The 25,691-nt window shown below is 42.4% G+C and overlaps 1 protein-coding gene across 1 annotated transcript in view; it reads right to left on the reverse strand.

The window, feature by feature from the left end:
• TSPAN4 (tetraspanin 4) overlaps positions 1 to 25,691 on the reverse strand; it is a 166,452-nt gene that overhangs the window by 42,383 nt on the left and 98,378 nt on the right. Inside the window, exon 2 of the mRNA XM_009996415.1 lies at positions 8,123 to 8,314. Within this exon, the coding sequence (XP_009994717.1) occupies positions 8,123 to 8,314 (192 nt within the window). The remainder of the gene's footprint in view (positions 1 to 8,122; positions 8,315 to 25,691) is intronic.

The following is a 25,691-nucleotide window of genomic DNA, read 5'->3' on the forward strand; positions in this document are numbered from 1 at the left end:
TGTGTATGAACAAGCTTATGAACAGAAATTCCATTATGAAAATGGCATCTCTCTACATTTGGTTCATCAGTTATTATTCTCTAAAAGCTTTAACAGTTAATTCCTTGTCATTGTGGCAAAGTTGTGCATGTTTTATACCTGCTGGATATATAGTAGAGCTCTGTTTATGTTTGGACTACATTTATTATGAACATACAAAAACTCCTGCTGATCAATAAGGCTCAAATAAATCTGCAGTAATTACTTCTGGGAAGATATATGACATACGTGGTTTAACACATTAACAGTGTTTAATTTTAGTCTCATTACTGCTTTCAGTTGGGATAATTTAGTCTTACTGCATCAGTGAGAGCTGACAGACTTGACATTCCCATACAGTGTGTCACAGGATTTTAACTGGTATTTTGTGGCATTTCTAGTCATTTTCCATCTGACTCAAACTGACTCAAAATCAATGATTTGTCATCAAATATTAGCCCTGTATCACTCTCACCTCTCAAGAGTAGGTAGCTGTAGGCCCATTTAACAAATCACCAATTATTATTCCTTAGCACAAATAAAGGTCTCGCTGGATTGACTTTTTTTATAAGTTGCTTCATCTCTTCTGCAAACAAAATGCAAAGGTGTGATGTGATCTGGTGTTGGTCTTCATCCTGGTCAAGACATAAATTCATCTTGCTTGTGAAGTACAATGTGGCTGAAGAACTAAAATGTCTGACTAGATGTGGGAAACTGTCTTACAAGTCCCTGAACTACTCCACTAATAACAAAGCAGCTGATTGAGTCCATCTAACATAGCTAATAGAAATAGCAAATACAATTAAAAGTCTCTGGCTTGCAGTTAATCCAGTATTCTCCATTTATGGCAAAGACATGCAAAGTTAATTAGTGTCTAAACTTAAACCTTTTACTCAGACTTTTAACAACATTTGTGCACTTAGTAAACGGCGCTTCCTCCCTGAATTTACCGTGCCCAGGATATTTCTTATCATCTGGAGCTCCAGCATGAAATGCAATCGGACAGCATGGTGTCCTGACAGGAGGAGGAGTGCAGCAGCAAGTGGTCCCCACACAGCCTGGGGAGAGAGTGAGCTGGCAGGGCTGGGTTCACACCCATGTTCACACCGAACATCTGGCTGACCCCAAATGCTGGGCGAACTGACAGAAGCTCCCCCACAAAAGTGGCAAACACAAAGTAGTTAGATATAAATGCAAGATAATTTAATAAGGTGACATCTATAATGTGTGAGATAGCTGTTGGTAAATGCACTGACTATAATAGTGCTGTTAATAGATGTGAATATTGCTAGAAATAATAATAAGAAGTATAGAATACACAATACACCCCTACCTAAAAGGTGGAAGTCTCAGTATCTTACCCAAGGAGGTGTCTCTGCCTGGGGGGAAGAGCTGCTCTACAGACAGATAGAAGCAGCTTTATGTTCGCAAGCCATGGTACTCATGGTGGACTTCAACCACCCTGATTTCTGTTAGAAGGACAACTCTGCAAAGCACAAACAACCCAGGAAGTTCCTAGAGTACGTGGATGATAATCTCCTTCTCCAAGTAATCGAGGAATCTACAAGGAGGGATGTTACACTGGACCTTGTTCTCAGCAACTAGTAAGGGCTGGTGAGGATTGCTCAGCTCAGTTGCAGCTGTGGTTGTAGTGACCATGAAATGGTGTAGTCCAAGATCCTTAGGGCAGCAAGGAGAGCTCACAGCAAGCCTACTACTCTTGACTTCAGGACGAGGTCAGTCTCACCTCTGTGCCCATCAAGATCATGGAACAGATCCTCCTGGAAAATCTGCTAAGTCATTTGGAAAATACGGAGGTGACTGGTGACAGCCAACATGGCTTCACTAAGGGCAAATCATGCCTGACCAATTTTGTGGCCTTCTATGACAAGGCTACAGAGATGGTGAATGGTGGAAGAGCAACTGATGTTATCTACCTGGATCTGTGCAAAGCATTTGACACTGTCTCACATGACATCCTGGTCTCCAAACTGATAAGATATAGATTTGACAGATGGACCACTTGGTGGATAAGTAATTGCGTGGATGGGCACACCCAGAGAGTTGTGGTCAATGGCTCAGTGTCCAAGTTGAGGCAAGCAATGTTTATTGTTACTCAGGGGTCAGTACTGGGAACAGTGCTGTTCAACATATTTGTTGAAGACATGGACAAGTGGGATTGAGTGTATTCTCAGCAAGTTTGCTGATGATATCAAACTGTGTGGTGTGCTGGACACCCTAGCGTAAGGGATGCCATTCGGAGGAACCCTGAAAAGTTGGAGAGGTGTGCTGTCCTTGTTTGATCCAGGATGAAGCACCTCCCCTATGAAGAAAGGCTGAGAGAGTTGGGGCTATTCAGCCTTAAGAAGTGAAGGATCTGGGAAGACCTCATAGCAATGTTCCAGTACCTGAAGGGTCTACAGGAAAGCTGGGGAGGGGCACTTCACCAGAGAGGGTAGTGATAGGACAAGAGGTAATGGTTTTAAACTGAAAGAGGGTAGACTTAGGTTAGACACTAGGAAGAAACTCTTCACCATGTGGGTAGTAAGGTGCTGGAATAGGTTGCCTAGGGAGGTTGTGGAAGCCCCTCCCTGGAGGTGTTTAAGGCCAGGTTGGACAAAGCCTTGCACAGCCTGGTCTAGTGTGAGGTGACCCTGCTCATAGCAGGAGGGTTGGAACCTGATGACCTTTCAGGTGCCTTCCAACCTTAACACTTCTATGATTCTAATAAATTCCTGTATAGGCAATACGTGGTGAAGAATCCCTTATGACATCTTAAGGCCTTTTTAGGCTTTAAGGTCTACACAAGCAAGACTCTGCCTCTTCTGACTGAATGATTAGACATGTTGCACACTCAAATCAGAAGCAAAATAATTGTAGGAAAATTAAAAAAAAACGTGTCACAAAACCAGAGGAAGAAATTAAGAGCTACCTATGGATCTTCTTGTCTTCCAGGACATGGGTTATTATTTAAGTTGCAAGTGTCAGAAAACATGGTATCTATGCAGGTGTGCTGTAACAAACAAACAGACATAAAAATCCTTCCTTCACAAACGGTCCAACAGTGTTTTTTATCAGTGACTGTGATTTCCTGGATCAAAAGTAAGTTCCAATTTACAAAAAAAATCACATTATACCATGCCCACATGCTCTTTTCTGGCAGCTTCTTTCAATGTTGTGTTTCCCATTTAACTGAAGGTATCATTGCAATTGGGCCAATTGGCTCAGCTGGGACATCTTACATTGCTGGCTCATGTTCAACTGGTTGACAACCAGTACTCCCAGGTCCCTCTCTGCAGGGCTGCTCTCAAGCCACTCTTCCCCCAGCCTGTAGCACTGCCTGGGGTTATTGTTGCCAAAGTGCAGGATCCTGCACTTGGTCTTGTTGAACATCAGCCCATTGGCCTCATCCCAGCGACCCAGCCTGTCCAGATCCCTCTGCAGCATCTTCCTACCCTCCAGTAGATTGATACTGTCCCCCAACTTAGTGTCATCCATGAATTTATTGAGGGTGGACTCAATCCCCTCATCCAGGTTGTCAATAAAGATGTTGAATAGGACTGGGCCCAGGACTGATCCCTGGGGGATACCACTGGTCACCAGACACCAACTAGATGCAGCTCCACTCACCATCACTCTCTATGCCTGGTCATCCAACTAGTTTTTAAACCAGCAAAGGGTGCACCTGTCCAAGCCATGGGCTGCCAGCTTTTCCAGGAGGATGCTGTGGGAGCCTGTGTCAAAGGCCTTACTGAAGTTTAGGTAGACCACATCCACAGCCTTCCCCTCATCCACTAGGTGGGTCAACCAGTCATGGAAGGAGATCAGACTGGTCAGCCAGGATCTTCCTTTCCTAAAGCCATGTTGGCTAGGCCTGATCCCATGTTGGCTCTGCTAAACAGGTATAAAAGATAGGTAATTCAGGCACTCCAGCTCCTCAAACATAGATATTGAGCCATCTAAAAGACAATGTTTACACAGGCACTTAAGGATCAGCCAGCTCAATATCTGAGCATGAAAGTTAAAAAAGTACTTAATCAGACATAAATTTCTTTACAATAGATCAATGGCATGCACACATATACAAATAGTACCTGCCTGAAGTCAGTACTATGAACAACTCATAATTAACTTATTGTGCTAGAGTGGTACAGCAAGCTGTTGTGTGATCTTCTGCAAGATCTTTCTCTCAGCTGAGAAACACATGCACTTCAATAGGGTTAAGAGAATGCAAGCCAGAAGTTTTGCTAAAATTCATGAAGATGATGGATATGGCAAATAGCTCTGATAGACATTAGAACTGTAATACATTTCCAAAGGGGGAGGGAGCAAAAACACATTCCAAATTTTATTTCAAGATAGCCTACAGAGATACACAGTACAGCTAAATGAACCTGTAACGCAGGATCAAATACCTACAAAAAAAATAAATGGAAGTCCATAAACTAACTTTCTCAAGCCAGACTCTCAGCTTATTACCTCTGTCACATGTTCAGGGCAGTGACCCACTCATCAAAACAAAGCTGCAATTTTCTAATTACAGTTGAACTTGTAGCAGAGGGGCCTCTGTTATACAAACCTGAGCAACAAGAATAGCAGAAAAGTCAAATAAATCTTACTGAAGCAAGAAAACATTGTTCATCTGCTTCACTCATCAATTTACATCTCCATCCAGATGGAAGATTATATATACCAGGTTGCATACTTATTCAAGAAATGGTAGTTGCTGATTTCCCTAGGGAAATCTAATGATGGAAAAGTTTATCTTCTTTCACATTGTAGCTGAAGCAAATAAGAATCATGGCAGATATCCATTCTTTGTTCCCTGAGATGTTAGAATGACAGCTGCACAACTCAGTCCATCCATGTATTTTCACAGAACACACAGGATGGTTGAAGTTTCCTTTAATTATTTTTTTTACACCGTATTTTACATTTTCATATTATTCTACTCCTCCAAAAGCAGAGAAATAGGACTGGGTCTGTATCTTAAGAGATGAATGAGGTATTGTCCTGGCTATACATGGCTACAGAGTGAAAAGGCTGTTTCTGGGCTCCCCAGTTCAAGAGGGACAGGGATTTACTTGAGAGAGTCCAATGGAGGCTACAAGGATGGTTAAGGGACCAGAACACCTGCATTGCAAGGAAAGGCTGAGGGACCTGGGGCTTTTTTGTCTAGAGAAGAGAAAACTGAGAGGGGATCTTATTAATGCATACAAATATCCGAAAGGTGGGTGTCAAGAAGGAGAGGCCAATCTCTTTTCAGTCGTGCCCTGTGATAGGACGAGGGACAATGGATTCAAACTCGAGCACAGGAAATTCCACCTCAACATGAGGAAAAAATTCTTTGCTGTGAGGGTTAGGGAGCACTGGAACAGAGAGGCTGCTGAGTCTCCTTCTCTGGAGATTTTCAAGACCCATCTGGATGATGTGATCTGTGTGATCTGCCCTAGATTCTGTGGTGATCCTGCTCTGGCAGGGGGCTTGGACTCAATAATCTCCAGAGGTCCCTTCCAACCTCAAACATTCTGTGATTCTGTGAAGCTCCTGCCAGCTCCTTAGTTGGTGAATACCACGTAAGTTTTTTGAAGTCAGTATAACTGTGAAGCTTAGGCTACCTAACCACTCTATTCAGAGAGGCAGCACAAATTATTCCCAACTACTGCATGCAGCTATGCAAAAAACTAATTTACAAATTAAACTTTACTTCTGTTTTTGAACTCCTTTCACCATCTACCCTCTGCTACTTAAAACACTCCTTCCTTTCCAAAATAATTGGTAAATGCCAGAGGTAAGCAATTATTGCCATTTACACATAGCATCACAGCAGCCTAATAACAAACAGCTTACAAGTTTGCTCTGACAACTCAATATAAATGTCATATGTGGAGAACACAAAGACATAGGATCAGAGGCTCACCTGTTCTGCAACTTAGTGTATGAAATATAAATAAATTGAAATGTCTCTTTGGTACTGCTCATTTCTGATTCACTCAACCACACTCCTTAAGAAATCTCATCCCTTATCACAGCACTGAACAGCAGCACCATTCATAAGGCAAAACCATACACAAACATCCTGTTTCTCCAACGCAGGTGGGTTGATCAAGTAAGTAGTTTGTCCTGCCCTGCTATCTTCCAGTCCATTTTAGGATCCTAGTGGTGCTCCATGCCCACTGCAATATCTCCAATGTCTTCCTCAAACCGCCCAATAACTGCAGCACATATTCCCAACTACATCCTTCCCCAACTTGTAATTGCCACAACCTTCCCTCTTTCTCCTGCTATTAGGAAGCAGACCAAGAGGTGCTCCTGCTGCACAGGGAATTTTTCTTTCCAGTCCTTACAGGTCTAAAGAATACCAGCAACCTATCATTAGGATGGGGTGCATTAAAGGAGATAACAGCAAGTGGAGGTCTTGTGTGCTTGACCCATCAAGTACAGTCCTCACTTCATGCACTAAAGAGCATTAGATTTGTCCTTCCACTGTGCATTGAAAGGCATTAGAGTCTGAGTTTGTGCAAGTATATGTTAGGAGGTGCAGTGCTCACCAACATTTGCATCTTCCCAAAAGGATGTTCATCTAGGGTTGGCTGAGCACATTCACCCTAGCTGCAGCAATGACAGGTGATCTAGGTAGACTTCGTCCTTGTCAAAAGGAGTGATGAGGGCCAACAAATCACACCAGCTAAAAGACTGAATCTCTTCCAGTACTAAGGTCTGACTGCCAGATCCTGACCTGATCCTGACACATAAGAAGACACTGCTCATTGCTGGTTAAACCTGAGCTAGGACTGCAGTCAAAAAAACACAAATAGGTGATCAGATTTGTGCATATAAGCTATACCATTAGGCTCAGCACCCTGTGGACTCCTGCTGCATTGGCATTGATCCTCTAGTTACATCTGCCTGGCCAGGCACTTTCTCTACAAAGTAGGTACTTATAAGACTGTTAAAACTGTGAAGGACTTTCAGCTTTAGATTCTGACTTCAGCTTCTCAGTGTAAATTTCTACTAACAAAATTGCCTTAATTTCCATGTATATTGCTCATTTTCATTTCAAAACACCTACCTGCCACAAAAATAGCCATTACTAGCCTAAACTGGCTGGTCTTGACTTTTACTGGTTAAAAAGCAGCAGAAACAATGGTTAATGCAGGGGATCTGGGAAGACTCCTCTATAGAGGCTTGGAATCTCAGAATTTTTCCTGTGGGCTGTGTGCCTTGACTCATTCTGTAGTTATCAGGGAAGCAAAATTAATATGTGCAGTACAGTGAGTTACAGCCTTTTACAACGGAATCACCATCTCACCAAACTAAACCCCAGCTTCAGTTCACTCTGAGGTTTGCCAAAGCCCTGGACTTGAGCAGCAAGATCACCTCACTTCCTGGTCTTCAGTTGAACATGATCCAAAATATACATGAACATCAATTACAGCAGGCACTCACAACTCATGAAGTCCAGCTTTAAGAAGTATCAAATTAAATCTGGCTAAATACACCAGGGATGTAGCTCAAGCCTCTGTTAAATCACTGACAGCTGGCACCTTATTAATCTTTGATTTCACAGCAATCTCCTTGTGCTGGCACCTTTGCTTCCTGACATTTCAGCCTTTTGAGAGTTGATTGGCAAAGCCAGCATTGCCAAATCTAAAGGACTTAATTTAAACCAAAATCAACCTCTTCATAATGTTTCCTGATTACATTGATCTTCCTGCCCAGGACTTCAGATCATCAGTCCCACCAGGGTAGACATTTGGAGTAGACAGCTAGCAAAACTGAGTAAAAAAAATAGTTCAAGGGTACACTGCAAAAGATGTCTTCACAAACCTCTCCCTCTTCTCTGTAGAGTTCAAGGAAACCCACGCCACCACTAACCATTCCCTTCTTGCAGGTCTCATTCTCCAAGCACAGACTTAAAGCATGGTCAGGAATGATCTACCAGCTCATAGAGCTATCAAAGACTAACTCAAACATGACTCTCGTCTCATCCATGTCAAGCGAGCAACTTCTGTTGAAATACAAGACACTGTGACATGTACTGCAATAGCACCAGCACTTTAAGACAGCAAACACTGCAACAGCATAGCAGCTTAATACTCACACTCAGCAGGAGGCACTTGTTTTCTTTGATGGCACCTATGCAGCCCACAAAGCCAATGATCAAGACAAATGTCCCTGTGACGATCAGTAGGTTGGCAGCTGACAGGGACGGGAAAGAAGAGGAGAGGGTGGCAAAGTTCCCTTGGGTAACAGCCAGCCAGATGCCTACTCCAAGGATTCCACAGCCTCCCAACTGGGAAAATAAAGAGAAACAAAGAAACTCAGTTATTGTATCCAGAAAACCTCAGATATTAATCCATATATATATGGCAGCTGTGCTGGGGTAAATCCAGCACTCACACCTTCTAAGAAACTATCTCTCCCTACAGCACTTTCAGTAGAGAAAACAGACAAAGGAGAAATAAAATTTATGAGGGGGAACTCATCAGTAAGATGCAACACTTAAGAAAAAGACCCAGCTTTCCTAAATCCAAGACACAATTTTAAATATCAAGTCTTCTTCTCTCCAGTGAAAAAGCAGACACTGAGTAAAGAAGAAATTTCCAAATATCTGGATCTCAAAGGAAATGAAAAAATCCATATCCTATTTAGGTACCTCAGAAAACTGCCCAGAATGGCTGAAGCACTTTTGATCCCCTGTTCTTCCCATCCCAATACACCACCTCCCTGGCACATGCCATAAACAAATCTTGACAGAGCACTCCCTGGTAGGACACCTCACACTTCTTACATCCTGTCCAAGGTCTAGCCTCCCTTGGAAGCAAGGGAGCATTTAGAGTGTAAAGGGGACAGAGGAGAAGGGATAATCCTCCTGTAACATTAAAAACCCCACATATTTACTCCTAACAGATGGTTGCTGGCTCGGTAATTCAATTCTCAGAAGAGGACTTGGCTGGTTTAGGAAATGTTTGAGAGGGACAGGTTCCCCAAGCATGTGAACAAGGAGAAGGGAGGAAAACAAAGCAGACAGCAGCCACCAGACACATACACACACACACGCACACGTGCATGCGTGCGCACACACACAACCCCACAACAAATAAACAGATAGATAAAGAAATCTATACACACACATACACACACACAAGGAACTTAAAAAAAAATTCAAACATTTATAAGCACACTGCTTATAATTGCAAGAAAGCCTGCAGAGCTGCAACAATCTGGGTAAAGCTGAGCACTTATATAGAATTAAACCAAAGGACATTTTACATTATTATGGAGCTACACAGGAGAGCATCACTTAGGTTTCTTTCTTCCCTGCTCTACCTTTAAAATAACCAATTTTTATTGAGTTTTATAACTGCACTTTATTATCCAAATCAATTAAAAGCTAGGAAATAAATTTTGTTCATAGAGCAGTAAGCCAGACCTAGGAGAATATCAATTAAATGTCTGTGTATAGTGGATGAACATAAGGGAGCTCAGAAACCAGGGAAGAAAGATGGAGCTGATCCTGGGGCAGAGCTAAGCCTCAGAAATGAAATAGAAGAGAGACACAAAGGCCAAAGCATTTTTTTTATAGTAACTGCTAAGGTTGCCTCTGCATGCCACTGAATTCCCTCACAGTAAGAGACAATAAATGCAGCTGTGTCTCAAGGCAGAACTCTTCACATAAGCTGCAAAATGGACTATTTTGTTCAGAACTAAGGAGCCAAACTATACCTCATTGTAACGTACCTCAGCTACATCATCCTCTGTATCTCCACTGAGAGAAGACAGAACCCAGGACACAGAGACTCAGATAATCTCATACAGGCATCCCAGATAACCATATTCACCCTTTGGTGCTGTACCCTCTACAAGCACCACAGAGGGATAGTTCATGCTCTGACCATATACACTGGAAATAATAGAATGTTTGGGTGTGAAGGGACCTTAAAGATCAGCTAGTTACAACCCCACTGCCATGGGCAGGGACATCTGCCACTAGACCAGGTTGCTCAAAGCCCCATACAACTTGACCTTTAACAGTTCCAGGGATGGGACATCGAGAACTTCCCTGGGTGACCTGTGCCAGCCAGGTGACCTGTCTCACCACCCTTAAGTAAAGAATTTCTTCCTAATGTCTAACCAAAATCTTCCCTCTTCCAGCTTGGAACCATTCTCCCTCGTCCTATCACTACACACTTATAAAAAGTCCTTCCCCAGCTTTCCTGTAGGCCCCTTCAGGTACTGTGGGTGCTACAAGGTCTCCCCAAAGCCTTCTCTTCTTCAGGCTGAACAACCCAAACTTTCTCAGCCTGTCTTCATAGCACAGGTGCTCCAGCCCTCTCATCATCTTTGTAGTCCTCTCTGGACTCACTCCAATGGTTCCATGTTCTTCTTGTGCTGAGGGCTCCAGAACTGGACACAGTGCTCCAGATGCGGTCTCACAAGAGTGGAGTAGAGGTGTAAAATCACCTCCCTTGATCTGCTGGCCACCCTTCTCCTGATGCAGCCCAGGACACAGCTGGCTTTCTGGTCTGCAAGTGCACATTGTTGGCCTATTTTGAGCTTTTCATCAATCAATATCCCCAAGTCCTATTCCTCAGGGCTGTTCTCAATCTATTCTCCACCCAAACTGTATTTGTGATTGGGATTGCAGGACCTTGTGCTTAGCCTAATTGAACTTCATGAGGTCCCACCGCTCAAGCCTGTCATGGCGAATATAAAAATTGTTGTAGTTGGTTCCATGCTGCCTGTTTTGATTTCTTTTTCTTGATATCTAAGGAGCTGTTAATCTATGGATAATTTTACTTATTTATAATGTTCCCTTTTCTCCATTTTTTCCTTTCTCCATCCCATCCCCAACCCCTAGTCCCTGTTTGTGCCAAACAGTCAGAAGTAGAGTGATAATAAGTCTTAACATTTTTCAGGGCTTGCTGACGTGAAATCAAACAAAACCAAAACTATCAACAGGGCTACTCTTGACAATTTGCAGTCTTCCAAGCAAACAGTGAAGATTTCACAGGTAAAAGAGAAAACATTAAAACAAAAAGATTGTTAAGAAGTCTACAGCTTAAACCTGATTTATTGGCAGCCAAATATGGGTTTGCATTGACTCCCTGTGGTGAGTGCAGGATTGACGTGAAAAAAACTACAACACAACTGAACACAAATCCTCCTAAAAGATATCAGGCTACTGACAACAGATTTTTTTTAATTCCCTTGTGAAATGTTTAACACATAATCTGCTTAATTTTTCATTATAATCCACTCTCTTGCAAGCAAGAAAACTCATGGCAAAATATGGAACAAGATGCAAATTCCTCTAACAATTTTCTTCCAATAAATGTTGCAAATTTTTGTGGAATCTTTTCTTCTAAGGCTAAAACAGTGCAATATCAGAAGGGATACCATTATAGTGCTAAGGTTCAGGACACAGTAAAGCACCAAGAGATTTGGTTTCAGTGTCTTTTCCAGGAAAGACGTCAGCATAAATCTCGAATAGGTTGCTCAGAATGTCTGTCCTGAGTTGCAAAATTGCGACTAAAGACATGAGTAGTGGGTTCTTTGAAAGCCTGGAAGCCTTGGCAATTGGCCAAGGAAGCAGCAATTTAATCTGATTATGACAAATTGCTCGTAGGTGTTTATACAGCAGTCAAACAGTAAAGCAGCTGGCTTATTCTAAAAGCATAGACCAGTCTGTCTCTCTTTCCACAAGAGATACACAGACATGTGCACTTGCTTTCTTGGCAGAAAAGCTGCCTACAGAATTAGATCCTCCAGATTGTTCTAATGGACTAGGAAATACATTATTCAGATGTCAGTGCATACATTTAGAATCGATCTTACGGCATGGTAAACAAAGTAATCCCAAACAGCCCTGGATATATGCATATTGTTGGAGACAATTATTCTGAAGTTACAGCTATGGACTTCAAATACTGCAAAAGAAATTGCCTCATATAATGGTGTTGGTGTCTTTAAGTGGGTTTTTAATTGATTTTATTACATCGAAAATGCATCCAATTGAGGCTACTTATATTGTATCTGATTAAGATCTACCTTCTGTCCTTCCTCTTTTAGATTAAAAAATTCCCAGTGTATTAAAAAATACAGTGAAAACAAATCCAAGTGGAAGGTAAGACCAGTTCAGTTGTTTTGTAGTCAAACTAACTTGGAGGGTTTTTCTTCTCCAGTCTCCACATATATAAAATAGAAGGGCTTTCTCAATCCACTTGATACCCAGCTACTCTTGTGTGATTATGCTTCCCCTGCTAACTAAGGAGCAAGGGTATATCGTGGAAAAAACAATATGAAAATAGTAGTAGCAGTGATGTGAACATTATCCAGCAAATGTTCTTGTAATATAAAGAATACTTAAGTTACTGTTCGTTTCAGCTAGACACAGAGAGGACATGCAAATGGAATATATATCTACATTGACAGGATCAAATGAATAAAGAATCTTACAGGGGAAAAGCAGAAGCAGTGTGTGCTAATGCAGGGGCTGTGACACTGTAAAAGTACATGCAAACAACCCATTGTTATAGCTGAGGCCTGATCTGGAGGAAGGAGTGGCCACTTCTGGAAAACACCTTCAAACACACTGGCCACTTCTGGAAAATGCCTTCAAGCCAGCAGTTCATCACCATTAGACTATGGAAGATCTTGTAGACATCCATCTGCACCACACCATCACTACTGCCTGCCAGTAGGCAGGATGAGTGAATTTGCAGATTGTGACACATCACATAGATGGACACTTTAGCAGAGCTCACGTGACATACACTAGTAGTATCACTTCAGCAAAGCACAAATTGCACTTCTTTTGCTAGTCAGAGGTCTGAAATTTAACAAATACAGGATGGCATACAGAAATGTAACAATTAAAGGATGGCATAAAAGCTAATTCCTTTGTGCCTTTGATTTTAGAAAGTTAAATGGAGTAGTAAATGGGAAATTGAAGCACATTGCTACCATTAGAATATTGAGGCTCTCGAACTCTACAGTGTGGAACTGAAGGATATGCACAAACCTCATCCAAAATGGCCATGAACTGAGCTGTGTCTTGTTAGCAACAATTTTAAAAGAATCAGGAAAAAATATTCGAAAAAAGATCAGTTAATAGGGACCACATTCCTGGAACTGAAGAGACTGAAACAGCAGCAGTCCATAAACATGAACATGAAATGGGAAAGGGGAATAGAGTATCATTATTCATTTTTCTTGAGACAAAAAAAGCTACAGATTATTTGGTCTGCAGGCTGAAAACCAATAAAAGCAAGTACTTTGCCACACAATTTTGTGGACGTCAAAACACAGCAGTTCCCAAAAGGATTAGGCAAATCAAAGGGGGTCAAGGTATCACTGCATTTATTTAAAAATGATACTTTGCATGCAGCCCTTGCAGTGAAGACTTTGAACCATCCATCTGAGCAACTGGCAAAAATGCCATTTTTTCTCATATTCTAATTGACCATGACCAAAAATAAGGTACCCAGCTAGATAAAACCTTATAAACATTAGGGGTGTTAGTATGTTCTGCTTACTTCACCCTCTTCCCCTCCCAAGCTTTAATGTTCACATATAGTTTGATTTTGTTTTGCCTTTTTTTTTTTTTTTTTTTGCTTGCTTGCTTTGCTTGGCATCAGCCTATTTTCAGAAACAGGAATACAGATACAGACAACACTTAAAGAGGAAATTAATAATAGAATCATAGAATAGTTTGAGTTGGAAGGGACCTTAAAGAACATTGAGTTCCAACCCATGTCCTTCCTGTATTGGGGGCTCCAGAAATGGACACAGCACTCCAAGCGGGGTCTCACGAGAGCCGAGTAAAGGGGGAGAATCACCTCCCTTGATCAGCTGGCCACGCTTCCTTTGATGCAGCCCAGGACATGGTTAGCCTTCTGGGCTGCAAGTGCACATTGCCAGCTCATGTTGAGCTTCTTGTCCACCATCAGTCCCAAGTCCTTCTTCTCTGAACTGTTTTCGCTCCATTCTCCACCCAGCCTGTATTTGTCCCAACCCAGGTGCAGGACCTTGCACTTGGCCTTGCTGATCTTCATGCAGTTTGCATGAACCCACTTCTCAAGCCTTTCAAGGTCCCTTCTCTCCAGCATGTTGACCTCACCACACAGTTGGGTGTCATCAAACTCACTGAGGGTGCACTCAATTAGATAGCACTGGTCCCAGTACTGACCCTTGGGGAACACCACTCATCAGGTCTTCATCTGGACATTGAGCCATTGATCACCACTCTTTGAGTGCAACCATCCAACCAGTTCCTTACCCAACAAGTGGTCCATCCATCCAATTCATATTGTTCCAGTTTAGATACCAGATCACCCTCTACAACTACCTGAAAGAAGGATGTAGCGAGCTGGGCGCTGGCCTCTTCTCCCTGGTGATCAGTGATAAGACAAGAGGAAATGGGGTCAAGTTGCACCAGGGGAGGTTCAGATTGGATATTAGAAAAAAAATTCTTCACAGAAAGAGTGGTGAGGCATTGGAACAGGCTGCCCAGGGAGGTGGTGGAGGCACCATCTATGGAAATATTCAGAAAAGGGCCCTTTCAAAAGAACTACAACATTGATGAGCTTATACACCCAACCTAAAAGTGATGGTTTATTTCATGGGCTAAAAATTCATTGAAACAGTTAAACATGTACTCAACTGCATCCTTATGCAGCAAAGCATTTAAAGCATGTGCTTAACTGCCACTGACTATAATTAGTCACTTCTGTAGTGCACTTAATTGCCCCTTACTGCAAAGTCGTATCACTGAGGATGCAAAAACTTCCAGAAATAGAACAGATGAGGATGACATATTAAGGCAGCATTGCTGATAAAAGGTTAAACATGATGACAGAATCTTAAAATAGGTGATTATCAGTGTCACAAGGATCCAACTTGGAAACTTGCCTAAACTCTAACTGAAGCTAAGGGTTATGAGTAAAATAGTAAGTTAATGACAATTCACTGAAACACAGAACAAATGCATGACTCAAAAGAGGGAATGGGATGAAAACCTGAAAACAAAAAGAATATATGTTTTCAAGTTCTAGTTTTAAATACTGTCAAACTGAAAGTGTTGAGGCTTTTTCATCTGCTGCTTAAATGTAGTTTCTAAATCCACTTGGGATGTCTGTAAGGAAATGGATAAAGTGGTAAAGAAGAATGCATGTGTGAGGTCTGGAATCAGAATCCATCAAAAGTTAATTTTTTTTTTTAAAAAGCAAATGGAAGAAAACTGAGTGTGCTATAGAGTCCCTGTTCTGTCCCATCCATAAAATAATACACAACTCTTAAAGTGATTTTGTAGCAAGAACTGTCAAAAGACCAGATCTAGAGCTCTAAATGCAATTTTAGTCACCTGTTACCACATACATAGTGCTAAAAACTGAAAAAAATAGAAGAAAATAAAAGGTAAAATTTGGTCTTTTATACAACACAAAAACTGTGATTTCTGTATAGGAGATTGTTGACAGAAAAATTTATGTAAACCATTTGGTAAGTCACTTGAGAGAAACTGAGAACATGAGGATAATGAGCATCAAACACTGACTCCAGAGGCCACAGCTCAGTTCACTGGTTTACTACAGATTCCTTGCATTGGATAAAATCCAGATTATTTGATATCTTTAGTGCTTTTCCTTCCCCTAGAGGCATTGGATCAGTTTAGAGTAAGAGGTAGTAAACTAAAAAAAACAGGTTTCTTAAGGATTACAAAGATAACAAAGAGGTTCTTTCGTATTACTCAAATATTATTTTACATATGTGCTAACAGGAACAGTCTGCAGAAAAATAAAATTAAAAGTACTTTTTATTGCATGTTTAATCCATCCATAGAGGTATGTAGATAGCACAATGCTGGTTGCTATAGAAACATCCATAGTGAATACAGATACTATAGCTGGAATGCAAAATTAGTTGTATATCTAGGAAAGAAAATTGCTGATACTGTGAAAAAAAAAATAAATTACAGCACCTAAAGCTTATATCCTCCCTCACAAAAGCTTTTGAGAAGTAAGCACCTTGACTATATAAACCAATATTTGATTAAATAATCTGAACAAAGAATTTTCTGTGATCCACATGGCAAGAAGATGAAGTTAGTTCTGGAAGTTGAGTCAGATCACAAAAAAAGTCTCTGGTTTCAGTCCTGAAATGGGGGGCATGTGGCTTTTACTAATGTGTTTGTCTCTCAAGGCTTATTTGAAGAGCATCTTTCCTCCACTTCCCAAATTGTGGTGATGTATTCCACTATGATTACGGTTAATTTTCCTGATTGAGACCTTTCCAAAGAGAAATGGGTGTTCTTTGCAAATATATGGTTCTACATGACGCAACAGGTCTCCTCCAATTCCTGCAGTCGCAATGCAGCTATGCCACCCCCTCCCATCCACCTTTCTGAAGTTCACTCAACAGTCAGTAACAGTGTCAACAAGGATATACAGGGTCACCATCAAATACTGCTCTGAGACCTGCCAGCTTACAGAAGAGGGCTGGAGGTAGGAACACCAGCAATACAACACTCCCTTGCCTTCATGCCATCAAAGATACTGCACTCTCTGACCAGTCGCTGGAACACCTGAAGACAAAAGAATCCTCCACAGCACAGGAATTCCCTTCCCACTATTCTCCAAATCCCTCCCTGAAAAGCACAGGAATCTTGGGCTGACTCCTGGCACACCCAACTCTGCTCTTGAGGAGCTCAAGCCCTGCTCAGAAATCAAGCACATCCTCAGCAAAGGACAGGAATGTTTTGGGAAGCAGGACTTCTACACAATATCTCAACACCTAGAACACTGGAGGACATGACTCCAGGACAATTGTCCTATCTGAATGAGTCACAGGCTAGAAAACCCTCTAATTGCTATTTATTAAGAAGCTTCTTAATATTCACGTTCCCAGTAAAGCTAAAGACATACGCTAGTCCATATCGTAAGAACACTATAGCATCAATCAATGAAAGTAACATAAGGTGTGAAGTTATTGTTGGAAACAAAACAAACTAGAAAACAATTGGAGTACAAGAGGGAAGTGCTGAGGCCTCAAGAATAAAAGAAAAATGTGTAATGAAAGACTGGTTCAGATCACTCCAACACAATTTCCCACCCTCTGCTTTTATCTTTATTTTCTCTCCCCAACTGCAACCTCCCTGCCACATTTCACAGTGAAAATCTATTACTCTCTAGGACACAATTTAACTTCTTGACTGCCCTAAGAGCTCACATGCAAAATGAACACTCACCATATTAGCATCAAAAACAACTGGGGTATCAAAGATGCAGATGCAAACATAGCTACAGGGTGGACAGCTAAGCTATAGCTTTGTTATAGCAACACTAATGCTGAAATGTGAAATATATTAAGACACAGCGAGACCTTCATTTTCTGAGGTTTAGCTTTCCACGTAGATGAGGAGAATGACCAAACTTGCACACCATAACTGGCTTTTAATGAGAAGCCTTTTTTAAACAGTCTCATCAATAAGAAGCTCACATAGTCAAAGGAAGGGTTTTAGTTCAATATCGATCCCTTGATCAGTTAGCAGACTTGTGAGCAATCACATCCTTATAACAAACAGTCTCACATCACAAAGCTCATCTTTCATTGAACACCATCAGAAAACTGAGTAAAACACACTCTGAACCTTTCATGACTTTTAAAAAAATGGATTGTTAATAATATTTGTACAGGCAAACAAACTATTTACTACCATCACGATTGCCTAACAATGCAATGTATGCACTTGTAACAAAACCAGTGTTATGACTGGAATATCATCTCTCACTTCAACAGTTGTCATGGTTTCTTGTCTCTCTCCTGCCTGGCTCAACAATGATGTCATGGTTTGGGCCTAACATAACAACAAAGAAACAGCCCCATGGCTGTTCACTCAACTCTATCCTCCCCAAAGCCAAAGCCTGACTAGAAGCTCCTGGGTTGAGACAAAGGACAAGGAGGGTTCTTCACCAATTAAAGTCCCAGGCAAAACAGACTCAACTTGAGAAAAAACAACTTAATTTCACACTAATCACACACACACAGGACACAGACAACACACAGAGCAGGGCTTGCATGTTACCCCAACCTTCCCTTCTTCCCAGTTTCTCTCCCTCCTTTCCCCCCAGCAGCACAGAGGGACAGGGGATGGGGTTTAGAGTCAGTTCACAGGCTGGTGGTTCCTGCTGCTCCTTCCTCCTCAGGAAGAAGGATTCCTTACAGTCCTTCCCTGCTTCCCTACGGGGTAACTCCCATGGCAGAGAGTCCTCCACGAACCCCTCCTTCATTAGTCCTTCTCACGAGGTCCGGAGCTGCTCCAGCCTGGGCTTCCCACAGAGTCATGGGCTGCTTTGGGAACAGTCACCTCCCCTGGCACCGGGGTCTTCCACAGCTGCATAATCCAAGTCCACTGGCAGCAAATACAAGTCTACTGACCACAAAATTCAAGTCCACTGGCCAAGTTCACCTCTCCTGGTGCCTTCAGGGAATGTTCTACCACGTTCCTCCATGAATGCAGGGGGACAGCTGCCATCTTGCCATGGGTTGCAGGGAAACTTCTGCTTGGGCACCTTCTTCCCCTTCTTCCTCACCAACCACCAGCACCACTCTCCCTCCCCAGCACAGCTCTTCTTTTTCTTCAGGTGCTCACTCTTCTCAGCTCTTATTTCAGTTCTTTCGTATGTTAATCACAGAGGCACATCTGTTGTGTCTCTAAGGGCTCCTTGGCTGCGTTTGGAGCAGGGGGAGCTTCTCAGCTTCTTACAAGAGCCACTCCTGGGGCCCTTCCCCTGCTACCAAAAATCAACCAGCACAATAGTTCAAATACCTTGTCAAGAAAACTATTCTAATTGAGTGGGAGGACAAGAGAAAGCAAATATTATTCCCTTGGTTTATGCTGGCAATTTTTAATGATTGTTTATTTTTATTCGGCTTTGCTATGCAATAGCACATCTGAGGCTTTTCTGCAGTCTTACTACTTCTATTTATATACAATTGCCTGCATCCCAACCGACTTCTAAGCAGGAGCAGTATGCCATCAGTAATGAATGCCACCTCAAATAACCCTTTTTTTTTCTGTGCTAGTTATCTTTAAAGAAAACATTATGGTCCTTTCTTATCACCAACCAAGTATCTGCTATGGAAGCATTTCAGATGGTTTGGAATAAACACATTCAGTTAGATCTGTGATCAGCAGCTACATTGCAACACACAGATAGAAAAGGCCATAGAATCCCTTGCTTTCACATTTTATTTTGCCTTTTCGGTTTCAGGGATCGTGGAAATGAGTGCAAAGAACATGAAGTAAAAACTAATATAAACATTCCCATTGGGACAGGCCAAAGAACAAGCTTACACTAAAGGCTACGTACAAGCACCCTTCTGGTCAGTAAGTACCAGACTAAAGTCTTCTTTTGTCAAATGCTACAGGGCACAACACAGAAACCCTGCAAATATTTATTCTAAATTCAGGTCTATATGACTAGCCTTTAGGTATCTGGAGTGGGATTCAGGTGACCTAACTTTAGATGTCAATGCTTTAATTGGTCTCTAGAAATAAGCGTGGCTCATCATAGTGTGTTTGGTTGACTGAATAGCTCCCTAAGACACCATTAATGGCATTGACCAGCATTTCCCTAACCAAAACAAAAGTCCAGACGCATAGAATTAAGGCAACCTAGATTCCAGGTCAAATCCATATGCCCAGGTTCTACTTTCTTTGTCATTGGGAAGAAACAGGCATCTCCAAATAGTACTCCAGGCTATGCTAGAATATGCATCCAGGACAAATCATCCTTTGGGAGACATACTACATATACAGTGATTGCAAGTTAGCTGGACCTAAACAGTATAGACTTAGACATGAGGTGCCTGAGGACTGGAGAAAGGCCAGTATTACTCCAGTTTTCAAAAAGGGCAAGAAGGATGACTCAGGAAGCTACAGCTTGGTTAGTCTCACCTCTGTCCCTGGAAAGGTAATGGAACAAATTGTTCTGGATGTCATCTCTAAACATGTGGAAGAAAATAAAGTTATTGTGACTGGAACAGGCTGCCCAGAGAGGTTGTGGGGTCCCCTTCTCCGGAGATATTAAAAACTTGTCTGGATACAGTCCTGTGTAATGTGCTCTAGACAATCCTACTTCAGCAGGGGGGTTGGACTAGATGATCTCTAGAGGTCCCTTCCAATTCCGACGATTCTGTGATCCTGTGAAACTTTAAATCCCTCCCTTGCCCTCTTACCTAAAAGACCTCCTCACCAAGGAGACCAGCTCCAGTGCAGGTAAGCCCTCAGTAGGGGATGGTATCGTGGCAAAAAAGGCTGGCAAGGGGCTCTTTTGGGGCTTCTCACACCTGAGCAGCCAGCCTGTGCCTAGTGTTGCAGCTCCTGGGCAGGCTGCTGGGGCAGCACAAGCAGAGTCAGCACCAGCCCTGGCCTCTCGAACTCGGGACAAAAAAGCTGCCTCAGGCAGTGAGACAGAGCCAGGGTGTGACAGCTCAGCAGTTCCTGCAGGCAGGGCGAGCAGAGAGGGCATAGAAAGGACACCAACTCACCCAGGTAACAATGGTATCCACTTGGCAGAAGACAATGGCATCTCTCACCTTTGCTCTAGGGCTGACACAGCTTCCCAGACTGAGCTCTCCAGGGAAAAGGCCACTCCTCCAAGTGTCAGGCTGCAGGGAGTGCCCACCTCACACAGCACTGTCTGATGGTAGCAGTGAGCGCACCTGTGGGAGGTGTGCCCAGGTGGAGGAACTCCTCTGCCTAGTGGCAGAGCTCCGGGTGGAGGTAGGCAGGCTGAAGGCCATTAAGGAAGGTGAGAGGGAAATGGATGCTTGGGAGCTGCAACCTACCTCTCATGATAGAAACTCAGCAGGCAGTGAGAGCCCCTGCTACAGAGACCTCCGTCTTCTCTCCCCCTGACTCCATGTGATGCCTTGAAAGACAGAAGGCAATGGCAAGATGTTCCTGCCCAGTGCAAGTGGCACTGCTAACATGTCTGCCCAACAATTACACCACCTTTCCTGGTGCCAGAGTAACAGGCATAATGCTTTGCAAGTGGAGCAGGATAATAATGAGAAAGAAGGTGGCAGGACCATTAAGCCAGCTGAAACGCATTTATACCAATGCATGCAGTATGGGGAATAAAACATGATGAACTAGAGATCTGTGTGCAGTCCCAGAGCCATGATCTCATTGCAATTACTGAGACATGGTGGGGTAGCTCAGATGATTGGAATGCTGTCGTGGATGGCTACATGCTGTTTAAGAAAGATAGGTCATCAAAGCAGGGTGGGGTGGAGTGGCTCTTTATGTGAAAGAGCACCTGGAATGTGTCGAGCTCTGCCTAAAAGAGAAGGAAGGACTTGCTGAGAGCTTATGGGTAAGAATTAAGGGGCAGGCTAACAGGAGTGACACTGTTGTGGGTGTTTATTACAGACCACCTGATCAGGATGAAAAGGTTGATGAGGCCTTTTACAAGCAGCTGAAAGTAGCTTCACAGTCACAGGTCCTGGTTCTCATGGGGGACTTCAGCCACCCTGATACTTGCTGGAAAGGCAATAAAGCCAGGTACACACTGTCCAGGACGTTCCTGCAGAGTGTTGATGACAACTTTCTGACACAGGTGGTTGAGGAACCTACAAGGGGAGGTGCACTGCTAGACCTGGTATTAACAGACAAAGAAGGTCTTGTTCGCGATGTGAAGGTTGGGGTCAACCTTGGCTGTAGTGACCATGAAATGGTGGAGTTTAATTATTTTGCATGGAAGAAATAGAAAAATAAGATTACAATTCTGGACTTCAGGAAAGTAAATTTTAGACTCTTCAAAGATCTACTTGGTTGAATACCATGGGTTGAGGCTGTGGAATATATAGATGCCTGTGAGGGCTGGGTGATTTTCAAACACTACTTTCTCCAAGCCCAAGACTGGTGCATCCTTACAAGGAAGAAATCAAGCAGAGGAGGCAGGAGACCTGCATGGATGAGTAAAGGTCTTCTGGAAAAAATTAAAGGGAAGAAATTTACAGAATGTGGAAAACAGGACTGGCCACTTGGGAGGAATATAAGAACATAGAGAATGCAGGGACGCAACATGGAAAGCTAAGGCCCATCTGGAATTAAATCTGGCAAAGGCTATCAAGGACAACCAGCAGCAAAGACATGGGGAAATGCAGGCCTGCTGATGAATGAGGTGGGTGCCCTAGTGGCAGAAGACACAGAGAAGGCAGAGTTACTGAATGCTGTATTTGCTTCAGTCTTCACTGCTAAAGCTGACTCTCTTCGATCCCAGACCCTGGAGGTAAGAGATAAGATCCAGAGAGAGGAAGACTTTCCCTCTGTAGAGGAGGCCCAGGTTAGAAGCCAGTTGGCCAAAATGAACATCCATAGGCCATAGGCACTAATAGGAGACACCTGTAAGTTCTGAGAGCTGGCAGATATTATTGCCAGGCCACTCTCCATCATCTTTGAGATGTCATGGAGAACAGGAGAGGTACCTGAGAAACTGGAGGAGGGCCAATGTCACTTCAGTCTTCAAAAAGGGCAAGGAGGAGGACTGAAGGAACAAGAGGCCAGTTAGTCTCACCTCTGTCCTCATTAAAGTGTTGGAAAAAATAATTCTGGACATCATCACAAAACACGAGAAAGCAAAGAAAGTTATTGGGAGAAGTCAGCATGGATTCACCAAAGGGAAATCATGCTTTGACCAACCTAATTGCCTTCTGTGATGCCATAGCAGGCTGGCTAGATGTGGGGAGATGGATGTTATCTACCTTGACTTTAGCAAGGCCTTTGACATGATTTCCTATAACTAGATGATCTCTAGAGATCCCTTCCAACTCTGACAATTCTGTGATTCTTTAATTATTCTCTTTCCAAATGTCAGGTCATGAAACTTCACAATCCTCCTTAAGGTTATTTGGAAATTACCTCATCTACTCTTATTAGTTGAAATTACATATTGCTTTTTTACTTCCTTATGATAGAAACATGCCATTGCATAGGTAGTAAAACCCCATGTGTGTGCATGTCCCCCCCACAAAAAGCATGATGAATCCAATCATGTCAGTTTAGCAACTCCCTTCCAGTCAATGCTCATGGAAAGTGTTCAGCTATAGTTCCATTCTTGCACTGCCTGTTACATGGATTGCTTAGTAGCTCTTACAGTAGTATGACTGACATGAATTCATAGCTTCTTTATTACTTCGTCCCCTCATGTTTTAAATTAATGAAAAAGTTGTAGTTTATTGTTTGTCAGTTTTATTTACACACATTTTCTTGCCATTAGAGGGAAAAAAGCTTTCCACAGAAAGGATTTCCACAGATCTTCAATCTTCTGTTCTGGGGGCCTGAAATAAGATGGAAACAAAGACTTCCAGCTCATCTAAAAATAAAAACTTTATGTCAAATGCTTTCTCAGCATGACCTTCCATCATAAAGCAATGCTACATAAATATGGCTTTATAAATTATACATCTTGAGTCTTTGCCTGCTCACAGCAGTTTACCAATAAATGTTCTGCAATACCTGCTAAAAAAAACAGAGAAAATCATTGCCAGTGACAATAAATTATTAGAGCTTAGTAACAGTCAAGCTGAAAAAGCTGAAATGTCCACAGGGTGAATTGTAATTCAAATGTTACAGGTGGAAAAATAAAAAGCTTTCAGTTTTACTGCCTTCAGCAAAGAGAGGAAATCTACAGAACAGCCTTGTGACACTAGGCAGTGTACTAATTCTAGGATGTCCCCCAAAACAAAATGGTGGAATTTAATGCAAATTTAATAGACAAGAGAATAAATGAGCTTCAGGGCAAAGACTGTTGCAGTGTGTCTGTGAGGGGTGATACAGGTCTAACAGGAAAATAAAATCAGAGAGAGAGATGGGAGTGGTGTAGAAAAGGAATTAAAATATTGAGAAGCATTTCTTTATCCAAACAAGAACAAGAGGATATTTTGGATACTGAACCATATTCTTGGGTTAACTACAAAATTACCTTCTCTGAACAGGAAGGTGGAAGGTGGCAACTGGACTCTCAGTATGAAATCTCTTAGTTCAGTTCAGGCTAAAAATTTGTAAATCAAGGGAAAAGTCCTACTTAATAGCTCATCATGAGGCCACTTACAGTCTGCAGCTGTACTGTAGAGAACCTGTTCATAATTAATGATCCAAAGCCACTTAAAGCTAAATTACTGATTTAAAATTGTAAATGTGTAACTCAGCAACAAGAAAACGTCTCAAGATTATTTCATTGATTACCATTCCCATTCCATTAACCATTTAACGGAAAAAACACCATCAAAGGGAAAGAAAGCTCTCATTGTTGGCGCCTGCCTTTAACAGCTTGTCTTCAGATGATGAAGCTGAATCCCCAAGAGGCATTCACTTCAGTACTGTTTCTAGCATTTCGGTCCTAGCATGGTCTCCAGCTCTCCCAAGGGCAAGTGAGCTTTGCCTATCAAGTAACAGTAATGCTTGACGGTTAGTCTAGAATGAGGAGGCCACCTCACATGTGGCACAATCTCAAGAACTATTGTAATGCAGTGGGCTTTTGCCAAGACAAAAACAACCAAAAAAAGAATCCAATTTTCAGTTTACCTCCTCTTTCCCATGGCACTCTAAGAGTGTGACCAATAAGAAGATGTTCACTCACAAGAGAGAAAGTCAGGTATTAGAAGTACACAGTTGAAATACTGCAGAGTAATTTTTTGGACCTTACACTGGCTACTACTAACAGGCATTTAAATAAGAATGCAATCATCAGGCACAGTCAGCATAACTACTTTGAGCACAAAATTTAACAATCAAAGACACAATTTTAAAAGTCCAAATGCCATGTCCTGCTCCTAGGACAGAGTAGTGCTGGGCACAAGTATAAATTGGGAGAGGAGTGGTTGGAAAGCAGCCTGGCAGGAAGGGATCTGGGGATGCTGGCTGACAGCAGCTCAGTAAGAGTCAGCAGTGTGCCCTGGCAGCCAGAGGGCAAACTGCATCTTAGGGTGCATCAAACACGGTGTGACCAGCCGGTCAGAAGAGGTGATGTTCAGCGTTAGCGCAGCCTCTCCCTGAGCACTGTGTGCAGTTCTGGGCCTGACAATTTAACAAGCATGTGAAGGAATGCATCCAGAGGAGGGTAACAAAGCTGGAAAGCATGTCCTATGAGGAGCAGCTAAGGACTTTGTGCTTGTCTAGTTTGCAGAAAAAGAGGCTGACAGGTGAGCACATTGCTCTCTACAGCTTCCTGAGCAGGGGAAGTGGAGAAGGAGGTGCTGAGCTCTCCTCCCTGGTACGCAGCGATAGGACGTGTGGGAATGGTTCAAAGCTGTGGCAGGAGAGTTTTAGACTGGCTACTATGAAGCATTTATTTTCTGAGAGGGTCGTCAAACATTGGAACCAGCTTCCTGAAAAGGTGGTTGATGCCCCAAACATGTCAGTGTTTAAGAGGTACGTGGACAATGCTCTTAACAATTTTTAACTTGGTCAGCCCTGAACTGGTCAGGTAGTTGGACTAGATGATTGTTACAAGTCCCTTCCAATTGAAACCATCTATTCTAATCTCAAAGAAATAATTTGCATGCACTTGGTAGAGAAAGCCAACAGAAAGCTCTCTCTCTTCCCTAAAATCAGAAAACTTCAAAGCTTCTAGACTAGTTAAAGGAACATGAGACTAGAAGGC

Source organism: Chaetura pelagica, unplaced genomic scaffold (assembly GCF_000747805.2).
Source record: "Chaetura pelagica isolate M959 unplaced genomic scaffold, ChaPel_1.0 scaffold74, whole genome shotgun sequence".
Taxonomy (NCBI): Eukaryota; Metazoa; Chordata; class Aves; order Apodiformes; family Apodidae; genus Chaetura; species Chaetura pelagica.